General features: G+C 42.6%; 1 protein-coding gene across 4 annotated transcripts in view; it reads right to left on the bottom strand.

Moving 5' to 3' along the window:
* Nucleotides 1–2831: 2831 nt before the first annotated feature.
* carm1 (coactivator-associated arginine methyltransferase 1) overlaps nucleotides 2832–14114 on the bottom strand; it is a 42699-nt gene continuing 31416 nt past the window's right edge. The window contains exons 12-16 of one of the 4 annotated variants that reach the window (XM_034088965.2): nucleotides 10286–10375; nucleotides 10062–10171; nucleotides 6354–6431; nucleotides 5159–5215; nucleotides 2832–4666 (exon numbers count right to left, since the gene is read on the bottom strand). In XM_034088965.2, the coding sequence (XP_033944856.1) occupies nucleotides 4527–4666; nucleotides 5159–5215; nucleotides 6354–6431; nucleotides 10062–10171; nucleotides 10286–10375 (475 nt within the window). In that variant the 3' untranslated portion in view covers nucleotides 2832–4526. Of the gene's footprint in view, nucleotides 4667–5146; nucleotides 5216–6314; nucleotides 6432–10061; nucleotides 10172–10285; nucleotides 10376–14114 lie in introns of all 4 variants that reach the window. The other 3 variants (XM_034088963.2, XM_034088964.2, XM_034088962.2) reach the window with 3 other exon arrangements.

The raw sequence follows: 14114 nt of genomic DNA, 5'->3' as shown, positions 1-14114 counted from the left end.
ACAAAAGTTTCGAGCGCGCACAGAATAAATCTGAGAGCAGAAACAATCTGTAAACAGCAATATATCTGAGTGCAAGCGTACAGTTTGAGCAGAAGCAGAGCAAATCTAAGTGCAAGCAGGCACTATTTGAGTGCGAGGACAGGGTTTGAGGGAAATAAATACATAAAGTATGCTCTCAAATTTAAATACCACGCTCTTGAATAAAGATAGGGAATAACCCCCATATTTGTGTGTGTGTGGCAATTAGTGTGAGAGAGAGAGAGAGAGAGAGAGAGAGAGAGAGAGAGAGAGAGAGAGAGAGAGAGAGGACCGGTGCCAGCAGGGACCTTGTTGTTAGCATCTGGTTAGCTAGCTGCACTAATGGACAAAAAAATAAGAGAATAAAGGAAAAACAGTTATGAAGTAGCCTACTATATGGCAGTAAAACTTGAATAGAGTTTAAAAGGGATTTGTAAAATATCCATAGAGAAAAAGAAAATCTGTTTACAGTTCTTTTTCATATGGGTGTTGAGAGATGTATCCATAGACCTCTTAATGTTGCTCTCAAAGTGCACCAGATTGATGCTTTTAACTTCAATATTTAAAAAAAAATCTTCCCAGGGGAGCATCCTCCCAGACCCCCCTAGAGGAGGTGAGGTCTGCCCCCCACTCATAAAAAAATAGCACATTACCCCCTGCCTATATGACGTGAGCTGATTATCGAGCCTTCGTTGTAACAGTCGCGGGTGTACTGTGTGTGCATGTGGGGAGTGTTGCAGTAGAAAATTCCACTGTAGCGCCGCAGCCGCCGCCACTGTGGGCTAAGCCCCGAATGTTTTCACGTCCAGGTGACGCCCCTGGTTCTCACCGTCTCATTTTCTTTCTGAATAGAATATAAAAGTGCTTGAACTACACTTAGCACAGGAAACGTTTTCATGCTGACCCCCTGCTTGGTGCAGTAATAACACATTTCTGTAGTCCGAGCCTGAAGTTAGCATCCCCCTGGTTCCCTCCACAAAAAGCCAATGGGATTTTCCACTGGATTTTAGAATGTTGCAGAAAATAAGATATTTTATGTTTATAACTCTTAACACGTTTTTTTCAACTGGATAACCCACACAATAACCTTTTTTAATAATAGTTGAAGCACAAATGCACAAGTTAACATTAGGCTATAAACAATCTACATCACAGTCACATGACTTCATGTCGCTTAGTTAATGGCGTCTAATTAAGTTTGTAGTCATATTTAGCGACCGGCATTTAAGACAGTGTTTCTGCCATTCACCAGTGGGATGGGACGAAACTTAAAAATCCCTTAAAGGACACCTATCATGCTATATTTGAACAATATATTGTAGGGCCATACCTATATAAATATAGTTTTTTTCTTCAAAATACCAAACAGATCCTGCATTTTAGCCATGCCTCATTTCGCTCTTTCCAGTGCTGTTTTTGCAGGGGGCTGATTCTGTGAGCTGCAGCTGACCACGCCCCCCTGCAGGAGAGGGGAGCGTGCTCTGAGATCAGCTGCTGGGCTGCAGTGGGGAGAAGAGGGGGAGAAAAATAGATCTCTGTCCACCGTGTATTATTATTATAGAAGTAAGAAGAGAAGTAATGGGGCAGAAACCCTCCTTTTTACGCAGCGGTCCAGACATAGACATCAAACGGCGAGACATATTCAGTTGCCAGTTCCTTTGGCATTAGGGCAGGGATATCTAGATACTTTCCAAGGTTTGACATCATGAATTGTGCTACTTTTAAAGCAAGCAACGATGTTTTCAAATCTGTAATCAAAAAGCTCCTCAAAAACACTATCGAAGCAGTTCCTGCCGTTGTTACGTTAGTTCAAACAGTAACAACGGACTATTATCAATTTAAATCAATACAACAATTTTTTAAATCAATAAAATAATTTTCTAAATCCATAAAAGCATTTAAATTAATATTGGGAGTCATGTCGTTACTTTGTTGAGAATGTGGCCATGTAATAAGCGGGATAATGTGCACATTGCATAATGTGCCTTCATGCCGATCTAGATCCCTCTGGGCTCCTGATCAGCCTGTCCGTGTTCTTTTCCCCATAATGACTGCGTCGCTGCACATTATCCCTTACATATGATTATATAGAGTCATTATTCATTTGTTTTAAAGCAGGAGGCGCAAACGCTTGCCTAGGGGAGGGAGAAAAAGAGCCACAGCAGAGAATAAACAGAAGGGCAACCATGCAAGGGAAGTCTTCTTCGCTGCTTTTGTGGCAGACTACAGCGCCACTTACAGGCCTGGCACATGTACTACAGCGTCTCCAGCGCTTTCGAGCAGCAATGGCCGGCTGTGGCCCAACCTCACATTCCCCTGATAGGTGGAGAATTGACCAATAGCCGTAGCGCCACGGTCCTGACGTCAGGACAGTGTTCAAATCAGGATCAGTCTGTATCAGATCCGTTGCAGCCCCTTTTTTTAGAGATTTGGTTATGGAGGAAAATAGAGTGTTGTGTTTTCTGACACTTGGTGAGTTCCCTGGAACACCGTGGACACATATTCATGTATAAAAGACATGATAGGTCCCCTTTAAGCGAGCGAACAGGAAGTGCTTAAATCCTGACGACTAATTCCTGCTCTACTCAGTAACCAGTGGATCTTTATCTATTGCGGATTTTTGCTTGTTACTGCATTATCTATGTCTTATTATTATATATAGTTTGTTGAGCAACCTGAGTGCAGGCACTGTGTCTGGATCAGAGGTCATATTACTGGCTGTTGAGTACACACACTCTTCTCCACACTGTTCCGTGATAGTAGTGCTAAGCTGCCACATGCTACACAACAAAGTAAAGTACTACAACACTTGATTCCAGAATGGTTTCGGAACATCTCCACCACATTTAATTTGCTCTCTTTTTTTATGTCTTTTGATGTTTTTTGTGAAAGAAAAAAATAAAATAAAGATAACAAAAAGGTTAATCCTACAAAGAGAACTTTTTTCTCAGCTTTCTTAAAACTTGCTAACTTGTAAATTCCAAAGTCCGATAGTTGTGACACTGGAAGCGGTGCGTACACGTGTCAGTCCTTCTCTGCGTGACTGATGATGGGGGGGTGGGGGTGATATGTTGGAGGTTGTACATAGTGAGCCGGAGGGAGGCGGGGGGACTGGCCCCCCCCCCCACACATTGAAGTCTCTTTGCGACAGTCTCAGTAGATTCCGAGGAGAAGCAGGATGTAAACTAGGACGCCACGCACCCAGCACAGCTATTCTCATTCCGCCTGGGTCCTTTTGCCCCCTTTACAATCCTTCTGCTGGAGCATCGGGCTCTGGGGGGGCGATGGAAGCAGCAGGTGCACACAAACCTTCAGAAGACTCTCATTGGTCACCTTCCGTGTAGAACTCCTCTCTCGTTCCCACAACTTATACTGTGTGTACAACTTAACAAAATGTTTTTTCAGGAGATGTTGGAGGGATCAGGCTCGGGGGGGTGATGGAGGTGTGAACACTTGTGACCATCCTGAGGCTCTAAATCCACCCCAGTGACTACATTAAAACCTTTCGCAGCGTTTCAGGAAATATGCTGCCTTAATATTTAAATTTCTTCGACAGATATCCGTCTAAAATACGTCTTCCAAACCCTCTATTTCCTGATTTGGCTTATCGAGAAGATAAAAAGTGTCTCCTGGCTGTTAGTTCACTTTGGACGGTGCTCAAACCAGCCGTTGCACTATGACTGCTCACTAGTCTTACATTTAAAAATAGAACTAGGGTAGGTGTGTTTTTGATTTAAGGGAGTTTCTTCCTGCTTCTAGTCTAAGATAACGCTAGGCTAACCACATCCCGGGTATGGGTAGGATGGCATTTAAAGCTGCAAAAATCCATATTTTTGTATTTTAACAATAGTGATGGTAGTGTATTTCTCTCTGCTAAAGGTGTGCCATTCTTCCTAATCCTGATGTCCATCAACACTGCTGCTTTTAAGTAAAAAAAAAAGGTGTCCAAGTCACAAAGAAAGCATATTTCCCATACTCCTTAGGGTGCCTTCACATATAGATGGGTTCAGTTGTTTTGATACATCTGCCTAAAACCAAAACTATCTGCATGTGCAGAGCAAATATGTGTTGCATGAGTCTCCGTAGAAAAGACCGGATGAGATATGAAACGTCCAGAGAAGAGTGTTAAGAGGGTAATAGTGTCCTGTACACATGAAAGCCTCAGCTGCTAACAGGCAGCCGGAAAGGAAACACTTTGGGGTTCATTATGACACATAAAAAAAACCGAGAAGAGGGGGGGGGGGCTGAGAAACACGTAGAGGGAGGAGCTGTGCATCTCAGCAAATCAAGTCCCAGTGGATCCACGAGGGGGGGAGGAGGGTCTCAGTGTGGACGGATACGCTGATATGGGGATAGACTGAACACAGAAGAGTGAGCAGGACGACACTGGGAGGGGGGGGGTGCAGTGCCAGCACAGCACTGCTTTTGGCTGCATCAGTCTCCACCGGGGGAGGTCGGGGTCTCTTGTCATGCGGGGGAGGGGGGGTCGAAGAGGTCTTGGTGAGTTCTTAACTGCCATAATGCATGGTGTTGCTGGGGATGACCATGGGGGAGGCCATGGAAATGGCGGCGCCCCCCAAGGTGAACTGGTTGGTGACAGGGTAGTACGAACCGCTGCTGCTGGGACCGGATTGGCCTGTGGTGGCTCCTGGGGGGGGGGGGGGGGGGGGCAAAGAAAGCATTTAATTAAACGTGCCCTCTTGTAAAGGGTCTCCCTTTTTTATATAACTCCCCACCATTTGCAAAAACAGCTACTTTGCACAATTGTTATGTATATATAATCTGATGCCAGTATGCATCTGTAGTATTTATATATATTCCTGTAGCTTAGTGAGATTGTACAGTACTCAATTTATTCAGTGTTTTCATTATATTGTGTATTATTTAGATGTCCTTTCTATTGTGAATTTGTATATACGTTCATATACATTGTTAATTTTTTTAATATATACATACCTTTAATATATCTGTATCCTATTTTATCTTTTAAATATTTTTAGCTCAAGTAATGCTTGAAAACACTGCTGCTGGGACAAAATAGTTTCCCAATTTAGGATAAATAAAGTGTCTATCGATGTATTGCAAACAAGAATGAAGGGTTTTTGAGAAAGTGACGAGGGAGACGTACCCTGAACAATACCTGTGCTCATGATGGAGCCCATCCTGGAGTGGGTGTGGTTTACAATGCCGGTGTTCACTGTGACCAATCGGAGAGGAAAGCAGACATTAATGATGTGTGCAGGATCAAAACAGACATTTATGCATGTAGCTTCCTGTTCTGAGCGAAAGGCGCAAAGATGGCATGTCCTTGTTTCCATTAACAAAAAGCTTTTTGAGAGATTTTTCCCATTGGTTTTTGGTTCACAGGTTTATGATACTTTAGTGCTAAGTTTAGGAGGACATACATTGTCCGCACATAAATATAACACCACTTTTGTAATGGTTGAAGCTTACACTATTCAGAATTAAAAAGCTCACATTAGGCTATAAACCAACTACATGTTGGTCGCATAACTTCACGTTACCACCGCTAAGCTAAAGGCGGCTAATGTTGGCCCCAATTAATTTTGTAGTCCTATTCAGTCACTGGTTTGCAACCACCTTTTTTAAGACACGTAAAGCTTCAAAAATTCACCAGTAGAGTATTCATAAACATTTTGTGTCATAAAACAACAAGTGAACATCTCTTCAGCTTGTATAAAACACATATCTTATTTCAGGCATCTTGCTAAAAATATGTTCAAAATGACAGACTTAAAGACGGGGGAGCCCAAATATGCTAAAGGCTAACGTATTTCTTATAACTGTCAGAAAACTTGTTAAAAACACTTTCACATGCTAGTTTGCCCCCTACTAACACTTAACAGCCGAGACATTAGACAATGCTTAGGTCCTAGTGTGGTAAAGTTTTAATTTCAGTTGGAACCGAAGCTCTGAAAGCAGTTAAAGTGAAGGTGTTACATTGAGTGGGAAGTCCTAAAAGAAAACAGTGCTAGATTAAAAGCATAAACTAAAGATGGGGTAAGCTGTAATGATATGGCAGTAAAAGTTAAAAGGAAGTTTGTGATTTGAAGTATATGTAATAAAAAGACATGCATAAGGTATACAATATAGACATCAAATTAAGACACCATCCTCCACAAAGGCTTCGTGATTAGTAAAACACCGCATTTTTCACATTCAATAATCCCTCTAAACAACATCTCCCAACATGTGAGCACAGTGAGAATATGATGAGACCCTCCCCGTGTGAACAGTGCTCACTGGAGACTCGTGTTCCGCACCGCTGTAAGTACCATTAGATGTAGAGAAGTCAGGAGGAGTGCGGTTCGTACCCAGGGGGATGAGGTTGTTGTGAGACACTGATGGGCCGCTGCCAATGACTGTGCTGAGGTCATAAGCTGCAGGCATCCCTGGAGGAGACACAGACACAGCCATCAACACTTCATACAGACACATCCTGACAGACAGCAGTATAACTCGGCCACATGGGAAGCTACGAGGAGGGGGGATTCAGGGCAAACATCACGCAAAACATGATGGCTGTTGCATAATAGGTGGATTTCAGTGGCGAACCGTCAGGGCCTTCAAGGTATTCAGAGAATACCCTGGAACACTCCGATAAAACAAACAAAAAATCGATTTAATTATATGAATAAAATGTATATAAAATGAATAAATGAGAATGGTATCCGTGTTGTTGATCTGTAATATTACAGTGTTACGTTGATTTGTTTGTCCTTCTCGGACCATGCACTACACATTTCAGTGGTTTTGTGTTAGAAAAGAAAGCAACCAATCAGATCTTGTTCTGGGTCTCTGGGTAGAATATCCTTCACCAAGGTATTCTACATCCTTGATAGAAGGCCCTGGCCGTTGCACTGAATGAGAGCGTACCTTTGGACTGACAGTTTGATCAACCAATCATATATTGATTTGTAGCCAATGGGCGTTTTCTTTCAGAGTTCCCCTCGGTTCCAGGGTATTCTAGAAGGCCCGATAGTGAACTGGTTTGAGACAGAGGATCTAGATGAATGCGACGAAGCAATTCATGCCGTTTTATTGTTTTTAACGTTGAAATGACAAGTGCAACAGGTGAAGAGGAAGTTGTTGCGGAATTGTTGTGAGTAACCTTTTCAAGACGACAATTCAGTGAAAAGACGGACATTATAATGCCGCGGGGGGGGGGGCGTGTGTGTGTCTACAGAAGGTCCAGTTGTGATAGACACGGTTCGCCACTGGTGGATTTATGGTATTGGAGCAGGGGGGGCCAACTCAAACTGCATGGCAGGCCACAGTAGCATCAGAATCAGAATTGTTTTAAGTGGCAAAGCAGGTAAGAAAGGCATGCAATAATAAAACAAATTATAAAACACATTAGTAATACAATAAAAAGACAAATAAGTACACAACTGTGGCTTAACAATGAGTAGCCGCAATTTAAAAACATGAAGTGACATAAATAACATATTCAAGTATTAAGACCCTATAAAAATGAAATGTCGAGACTCTTGTAAAAATGTATGCTTTTACATGAAAGTGACTATAGCACAAAAGCTTCAGTAGTCACAAAACGAGATGCATCGTGGGACATGTAGTTTATGGACACTGTACTTATGTAAAGCGGCATATAATTGATGGGTACATTTTGTTTTTGCAAACTCTCGCAGGCCACATAAAAGGAGGTTTGACATTCCTGCAATCCAGAGACTGTGTCAACTTTTTGCTAAACTATCGTTGGACTGTGGGATTTCATTCAAGATTATAAAACAGGCACGTCTGGTCCTTTAAAACGATTGGCCGAGACACCATCTGTAGACATACAGCTGTGACCACACTACAACAGTATCACTGCACCCTTTACTCACAGAAGTTGTTCAAAGACATGGACAGGATAAAGACAGATGAATAAAGGTCTAGGGACAAGATCTTGTGCTACACTCTCCGGTCCAGCAGGTGGCAGTATGTTATCTCGTTAATGATGGTTGCAACTGGCAATAATAAAAAAAAAGAAAATAAAGAAGAATGGAGACAGACGCTGAAATAATAGAGAGCTGACGGGGATTTTTTGCTTGAGCAGCACTGTGCTGGCGCTTCATTGGATAACAAAGGTTCAAATCCAACATCTTTTATCTTCATACAGGCATACAAACGGCACCTGACATTAAAGTTATGCTAACATGAGATTCTAAATAACTCCATGTTTGTATTAGTAGCCTGCCTATTATTCCCACTTTTGTGTAGTTAGTGAGTTTGTGTACTTTTCTGTAGTTCTAGCGAGTCGGTGTTTCCATAAGAAAAAACAAATAATTTACAGAACAAATGGGAAATGTCCATCAAATATAATCTGTATTTATTATTGAGCTTGAAAAAAATTGATTGCTTTATAAAAAATGACATACTACAGGCATGTACATTTATATTTTATTCAAATTGTGAAATGAAAGCTTGCATGACTGCAGAGCTCCGTCTGTAGTGCTCTCTGTACCGCAGTGCATCAATAACGCGCACGGTTATGGCTCGTTTTGAAGTTTATACAACCATTGTCAATAAACTATCTCCAGCCAGAATCAGCCAAACAGGAGAGTCAGTAAACGTCCGCTCACAGGGGCGCATTAAAGCTAGTGCTTTAAGAGGACATATATTGTCCTCACATACATATAACACCACTTTTATGTAGTTGAAGCGTTATTACAATCTCCAGAATAACTAGCTAAAGTTAGGCTATAAACAAACTACATGATGGTCGCATAACTTCACATCAACACTGCTAAGCTAAAGGCAGCTAATGTTAAGTGCGATGATGTTCAGTTCTATTCAGTCACTTTAAAAAAATATATATATGACTGACGATGACAGTTATGCAGAGCTGAGTAAATGTTAGTTCATCTTTTAATTTTAATTCACCCTGGATTTAAGAAGAATAAACAAGCAAACAATCTGTAGCCTATTGCCTTGTTTGTCACATTGTTTACATTAGTACAGTATTTGAGTATATGTAATTTGTTACTTTCCAACACTGTCAGAGAATATTAAATATTCCTCTTGACACTAAATTGATTAAATGTAGCGGCCCATATCAGTTTCTATTCACAATCTAGAGCAGACGTGATAATACTTCAGTGTTGTTAACATGGGCACAGCATGTTCTCGGTATACGTCCATAAGCAATCACGCTGAGCTACGTCGATGCTGAAGTGGGCGTGGTTACATCGAAATTGGGTTGGAAACATGATAGACGCGTCCTGGAGGGTTCTCACAGTGATGGCATCTCGTTGTGCGCTTTTGAAATCGATGAGAGCGGCTAAAAGCGTATTACTATATGATCCACTTATAGTCTGGTTGCCAACATAGTGAACATGGAAATGTTGACTACCCCAAAGGTAACTGTTAGAAATTATAGTACGGGTCCCCAGAACATAGAAACTGCCGGATGCTAACATGCCTATGTTGGGCAATTTGCACACTAAGCATTAGTTGCGTTTATTCAAATGAAAGGCTATAATGCCAATGTAAACAATAGTAAAACTAAGACTTGGCCGATTTGGAAAATGTTGAGGTGGTTTTGGGGGTTATTTCTGACATTTTCAGGATCAACAATTGCCGTTTTGAATAGAAAGTGGCCATATTTGTACTCCCGGCTGGGCTGATTTTTACTACCATGCAAGCATTGGAAATAGAGAGCACAAAATGAAACTATTACCTCTACTGTGGACAATTATCTTTCAAATAAATAAGCAATTTGTTCAATCCAAATGATCCAGAGCCTCCTAAACCTTCAAAATGAACCCAAAGTGCATTAAAATCAGAGGGTACAAATATGGCCACTTTCTTGGCCAGAAATAGACTAAGAATTCTCAATAACCCGCCAAGACCACTCCAAAACTGTCCAAACCAGCCAAGCCATTTTTTAATTCAATATTTCCAGGTTCACTACAGGAATATGAGCTGGCAACTAGACTATTCTCCACGATAAGCGTGAAGTGGTGAAGCTGTGCCCCCTGTGAACACATGGACTTCCAGCAGTGTCTGTGTGTGTTCACCTGATACAGCCATGCCCTGCCCCATGCTGTAGGCCCCCGTGTTCCACATGTTCTCAGACGGGGAGGTGTAGTGTGAGCCGGGAGGGGGGTTGGGGGTAGTGCCTGTGTACCTGCAGATACATACACACACGTTTAACATGGGCGAGACGGACAGCGCTCCCCTCTCACATGATTCATGGAGCTGAGATCCAGGAGTGCTTCTGAGCTCAGGAGACCCCCCTCACCTGAAAAAGGGATTCTTCAAGTCCAGGAGGTTGCTGGACTTTGATCCCGTCTGGTCCACCTGGGCAACAATACTGATGTCGTAGCTTTGTCTGTGGAGAGGGATCCAATCACATTAAGTTAGCATATTAGTATAACACCATTGTTATTACAATGCATGACAACAAAAAACCTCCAGAGAAACATGGATCCATCATCCAGTGAGCTGCGGTCCAATAGTCAAAATATTCATGTCCTAAGTCTTTTCCTAACCAACTTTACCAATGTATCGGAGAATCCATGATTACTTAGAAATGACAAAATTACAACGGGAAAAGAGGAGGGGGTGCTGTGTACATCAGTGAGGCCTGGAGCTCAAACTTCAATGTTTATGGATACAAATTGAAGCAGAAGCTTCGAACATCCTTAAACTCATCGTTAGAGCCATTTTACTTTAACAAGATTAATATGGTTGGAATATTGTTTAAATGCTTTAGATCAGGGGTGGGGAACCTCCGGCCCCTGGTCCGTATACGGTCCGCGAGACCATTTGATACGGCCCTCGAGGTAATTTATAAACACATGCACAAAAAAAAAAAAAGAAATCTAGACCACAAAAGAATTAAACAAGCGAGTATCTATTTTTCCTTGCTTCCTTGATTGAACACAACACGAGATTAACGTGTCATTGCGTGGTATATGTCTCGTCTGGCAGGGGTGTAGTGCTGACGGAGCGCTCCGGCACTTCACAAATTGCAGTACCCTAAAGGAGGCTGTGTCTTTAGTTGTAAGCCCAGTGGCATCTGTTCATCTGTCACACTGGTCATACCGTCAATAGCGCCATCGAAAATAATATGATACAGCACAACTACTTCTGGGTCTTTGTGTGTCATTCAAGCTCGTGTGTGTGTGTGTGTGTGTGTGTGTGTGTGTGTGTGTGTGTGTGTGTGTGTGTGTGTGTGTGTGTGTGTGTGTGTGTGTGTGTGTGTGTGTGTGTGTGTGTGTGTGTGTGTGTGTGTGTGGCACGAGCGTATTGTGTTTGAAGTTGTTATTAGCATCTGGTTAGATGCCAACGAATATAAGGAGCTTTTTCTACAACCAGTGCGGCTTTCACACCAGCGCTTTTCAGTTTCTAGCTCCGAGCGGGAGCTTTTCTGGTTCAGCTCCGGTTTCCCTTTTCAGCTCCCGCTCTGTGCACACCGCCAACTGGCGCCCCAGAGCTGCCCTTGCTGCGTCATGACGTCACCGTTTACATCGCTGATTTGCTCCCCAACGGCAGCCATTACGGCGCTCACAACAACAACAACTGCGTCGGGTCGATGATCGTGTTGCTTTTAATCACACGAAGCCAGAATAAATTGAATAACGACTTCTCCAACCTTATACTTTGCTCCAGAGTGCCGTGGTTCATTGTTTATTAATGTGTTTCTGCAGCATTTACCGACCGCTGCAGTTTGGCTGCTCTTCCACAGGAGTTTATTCTCCCGTTAGCTCCCGGTTAGCTCACACTGCAGCGGCCGCTCTAAAGTATCACTGTCCGACTCACACAAGCAGCTGATGCATATCCCCAGTTCCCTTAGCCTAAGTGAATGTGTGTCAGTCTGAATTGACGCTGTTTGGTATCACAACGCTGTTATGAAAGTTTCTCTGGTATAAAACGGGTGATGTTGGCATAGCAACCGAAGCTAAACTGACTACTTTCATCCGATAGCTGCAATAATACAAAACAACACGTCTGCCTCTCTCCACAATGATCGATAACAGCGAACGGATGGTCAAAGTAAGGCACAAATAAACAGAATCACACGAAGCCTGGTTAGTGTTGCCTGACTTTATAAAGTGTGTTTATAGGCACTACTGCTTGTAGGCAGGCATAACAGTCGACCCATGGGAGGTGGGTTTAGTTTCCTGCACGCCTCGACGTAGAGAGACGTAAGCGACGCCACCTCTTAGCTCCGAAGCTCTTGCCTCTGGAACGACAATTTTTTGGAGCTGGAAATGAAGCGGATTCCGGAGCTAAGAACCGGCGCCGCTGCGGTGTGAACAGGAAAACCCGGCGCTTTTCAGGCTCTAGCTCCGAGCCGGAGCTGAAAAGGCGCTGGTGTGAAAGGGGCACAGGCGGAAGAGAGCTCTCTCCTGACAGCCTGAGAGGCTCAAATAACCTCAGCTCAGTGAGATCATTAGTTATAAAAAAATAAGAGAATAAAGTAAACGGGTATAAAATACTATATGACAGTAAAAAAAAGTTGTTATTAATAAAGAAGAATACAGTTTGAAAGGAGAGTGATTTGTAAAATATCCATAAAGAAAGAGTAAATCTGTTCACAGTTCTGTTTCATCTGGATGTTGAGAGATGTATCCATAGATCTCCTAATGTTGCTCTCAAAGTGCACCAGATTGATACTTTTAACTTCAATATTTATAACAAACATTCCCGGGGGAGCATGCCCCCCGGACCCCCCTAGAGCAGCGGTTCTCAAACTGTGGTCCGGGTACTGCAGGTGGCTCGTGGAAAAAAGCTAAATAAAATCCACTTTTTATTGCTCTATCGAAATCAGTCGCATTGCCCCGAAGACACATTTTGAGTTGTATACACTATTGGAAAGAGGAGATTCCTAGCTTTCTAATGATATCAGGCAGTGGGGTAGTGATATCAGGTAGTGGTCGTTGGGCTCATCGGACATTTCTGAGAGAAAATCTCTAATGTCCGAGTGCAAGACGCGAGTCTTGTAACCCCTCCCCCGGCCCTGGCACGAGCGTGGAAATATGATTGGCGGCGATTGCATTTGAACGGGACGGCGCAAAACGAGAAGCATCCGGACCCAAGTACTGTAGACGGAATGAACGAGATATTTGCGGTCTACAATGACAGAGCTGAGACGCACTAAAGCTTTGGATCTTAATCAGTTTGTGAGGAGTTTTGCTGATCAAGATGGTAATCGCCGCATCATAACAGTAATTGACAGCTGATAGGAATAATATGATTGTTAATATTATCCTATTAATTCAGACAAACATCGATGACAGTTAATTAATGTACTTATTGCAGCAGTCTGCATAGATTTGATACCCCTGGTCTAAGAGTGAAACAAACTCATTCAGTTATTGTCCAGTTAAAATGCATGACATTATGTCTGCCACCTTATATATTTCTATTTAAGGCTTTACTGATGTGCCACAATAATGTCACCTAATGTTATTCAGTTAAAATATCAATATTTTGACTTTCCAAGTTAACATTGATTGATATGACTGCGATTAAATCAGCATATACTTCTGCCAGGGGATGCCATCCATCAAAATCTCCTGCCACCACCCCATGAATATTTTTCTAGATCCACCCCTGAGTAGGCTATATTTTTCATTAAGTTAATTTCAGGACAACTTTGGGAATTTAGTTTGTTTGTTTTGAGATTTAAATAGATTTTGAAAGTGGAGATAGAGAGAGAGAGAGAAGCAGCGCTGTCTGCGTAGTTGCAATACTGTAGCTCAAGCATTTATGCAACTTAGGCCTATACATTGTTTATGTAACTTATATGCCAGTGTGTCCATGGTTTTGAGTCTGTGTGCGTTGAGCGCAGCGCCGTCTGCTTTTTGCAGTACAGTAACTAAAGTAGGACTAAGCATACCGGTAGTTTTTTGTTTTGTGAGTGCACTGCGCGCGTGCGCACTTGTGGCAAAAGATTGTCCCAATCTTGACCTGACTATCAACATCGGCACCTCTGTTGTTTCCACGACTCAGACTGCAAGGAATCTGGGTGTCATCCTAGATAACAACCTGTCCTTCACTGCAAACATCGCTGCTACAACCCGCTGCTGCAGATACACGCTTTACAACATCAGGAGGATGCG

This window comes from Pseudochaenichthys georgianus, chromosome 8 (assembly GCF_902827115.2).
Source record: "Pseudochaenichthys georgianus chromosome 8, fPseGeo1.2, whole genome shotgun sequence".
Classification (NCBI taxonomy): Eukaryota; Metazoa; Chordata; class Actinopteri; order Perciformes; family Channichthyidae; genus Pseudochaenichthys; species Pseudochaenichthys georgianus.
Note: the sequence above shows the minus strand (reverse complement) of the source record. Positions and strands in the feature narration are given on the sequence as shown.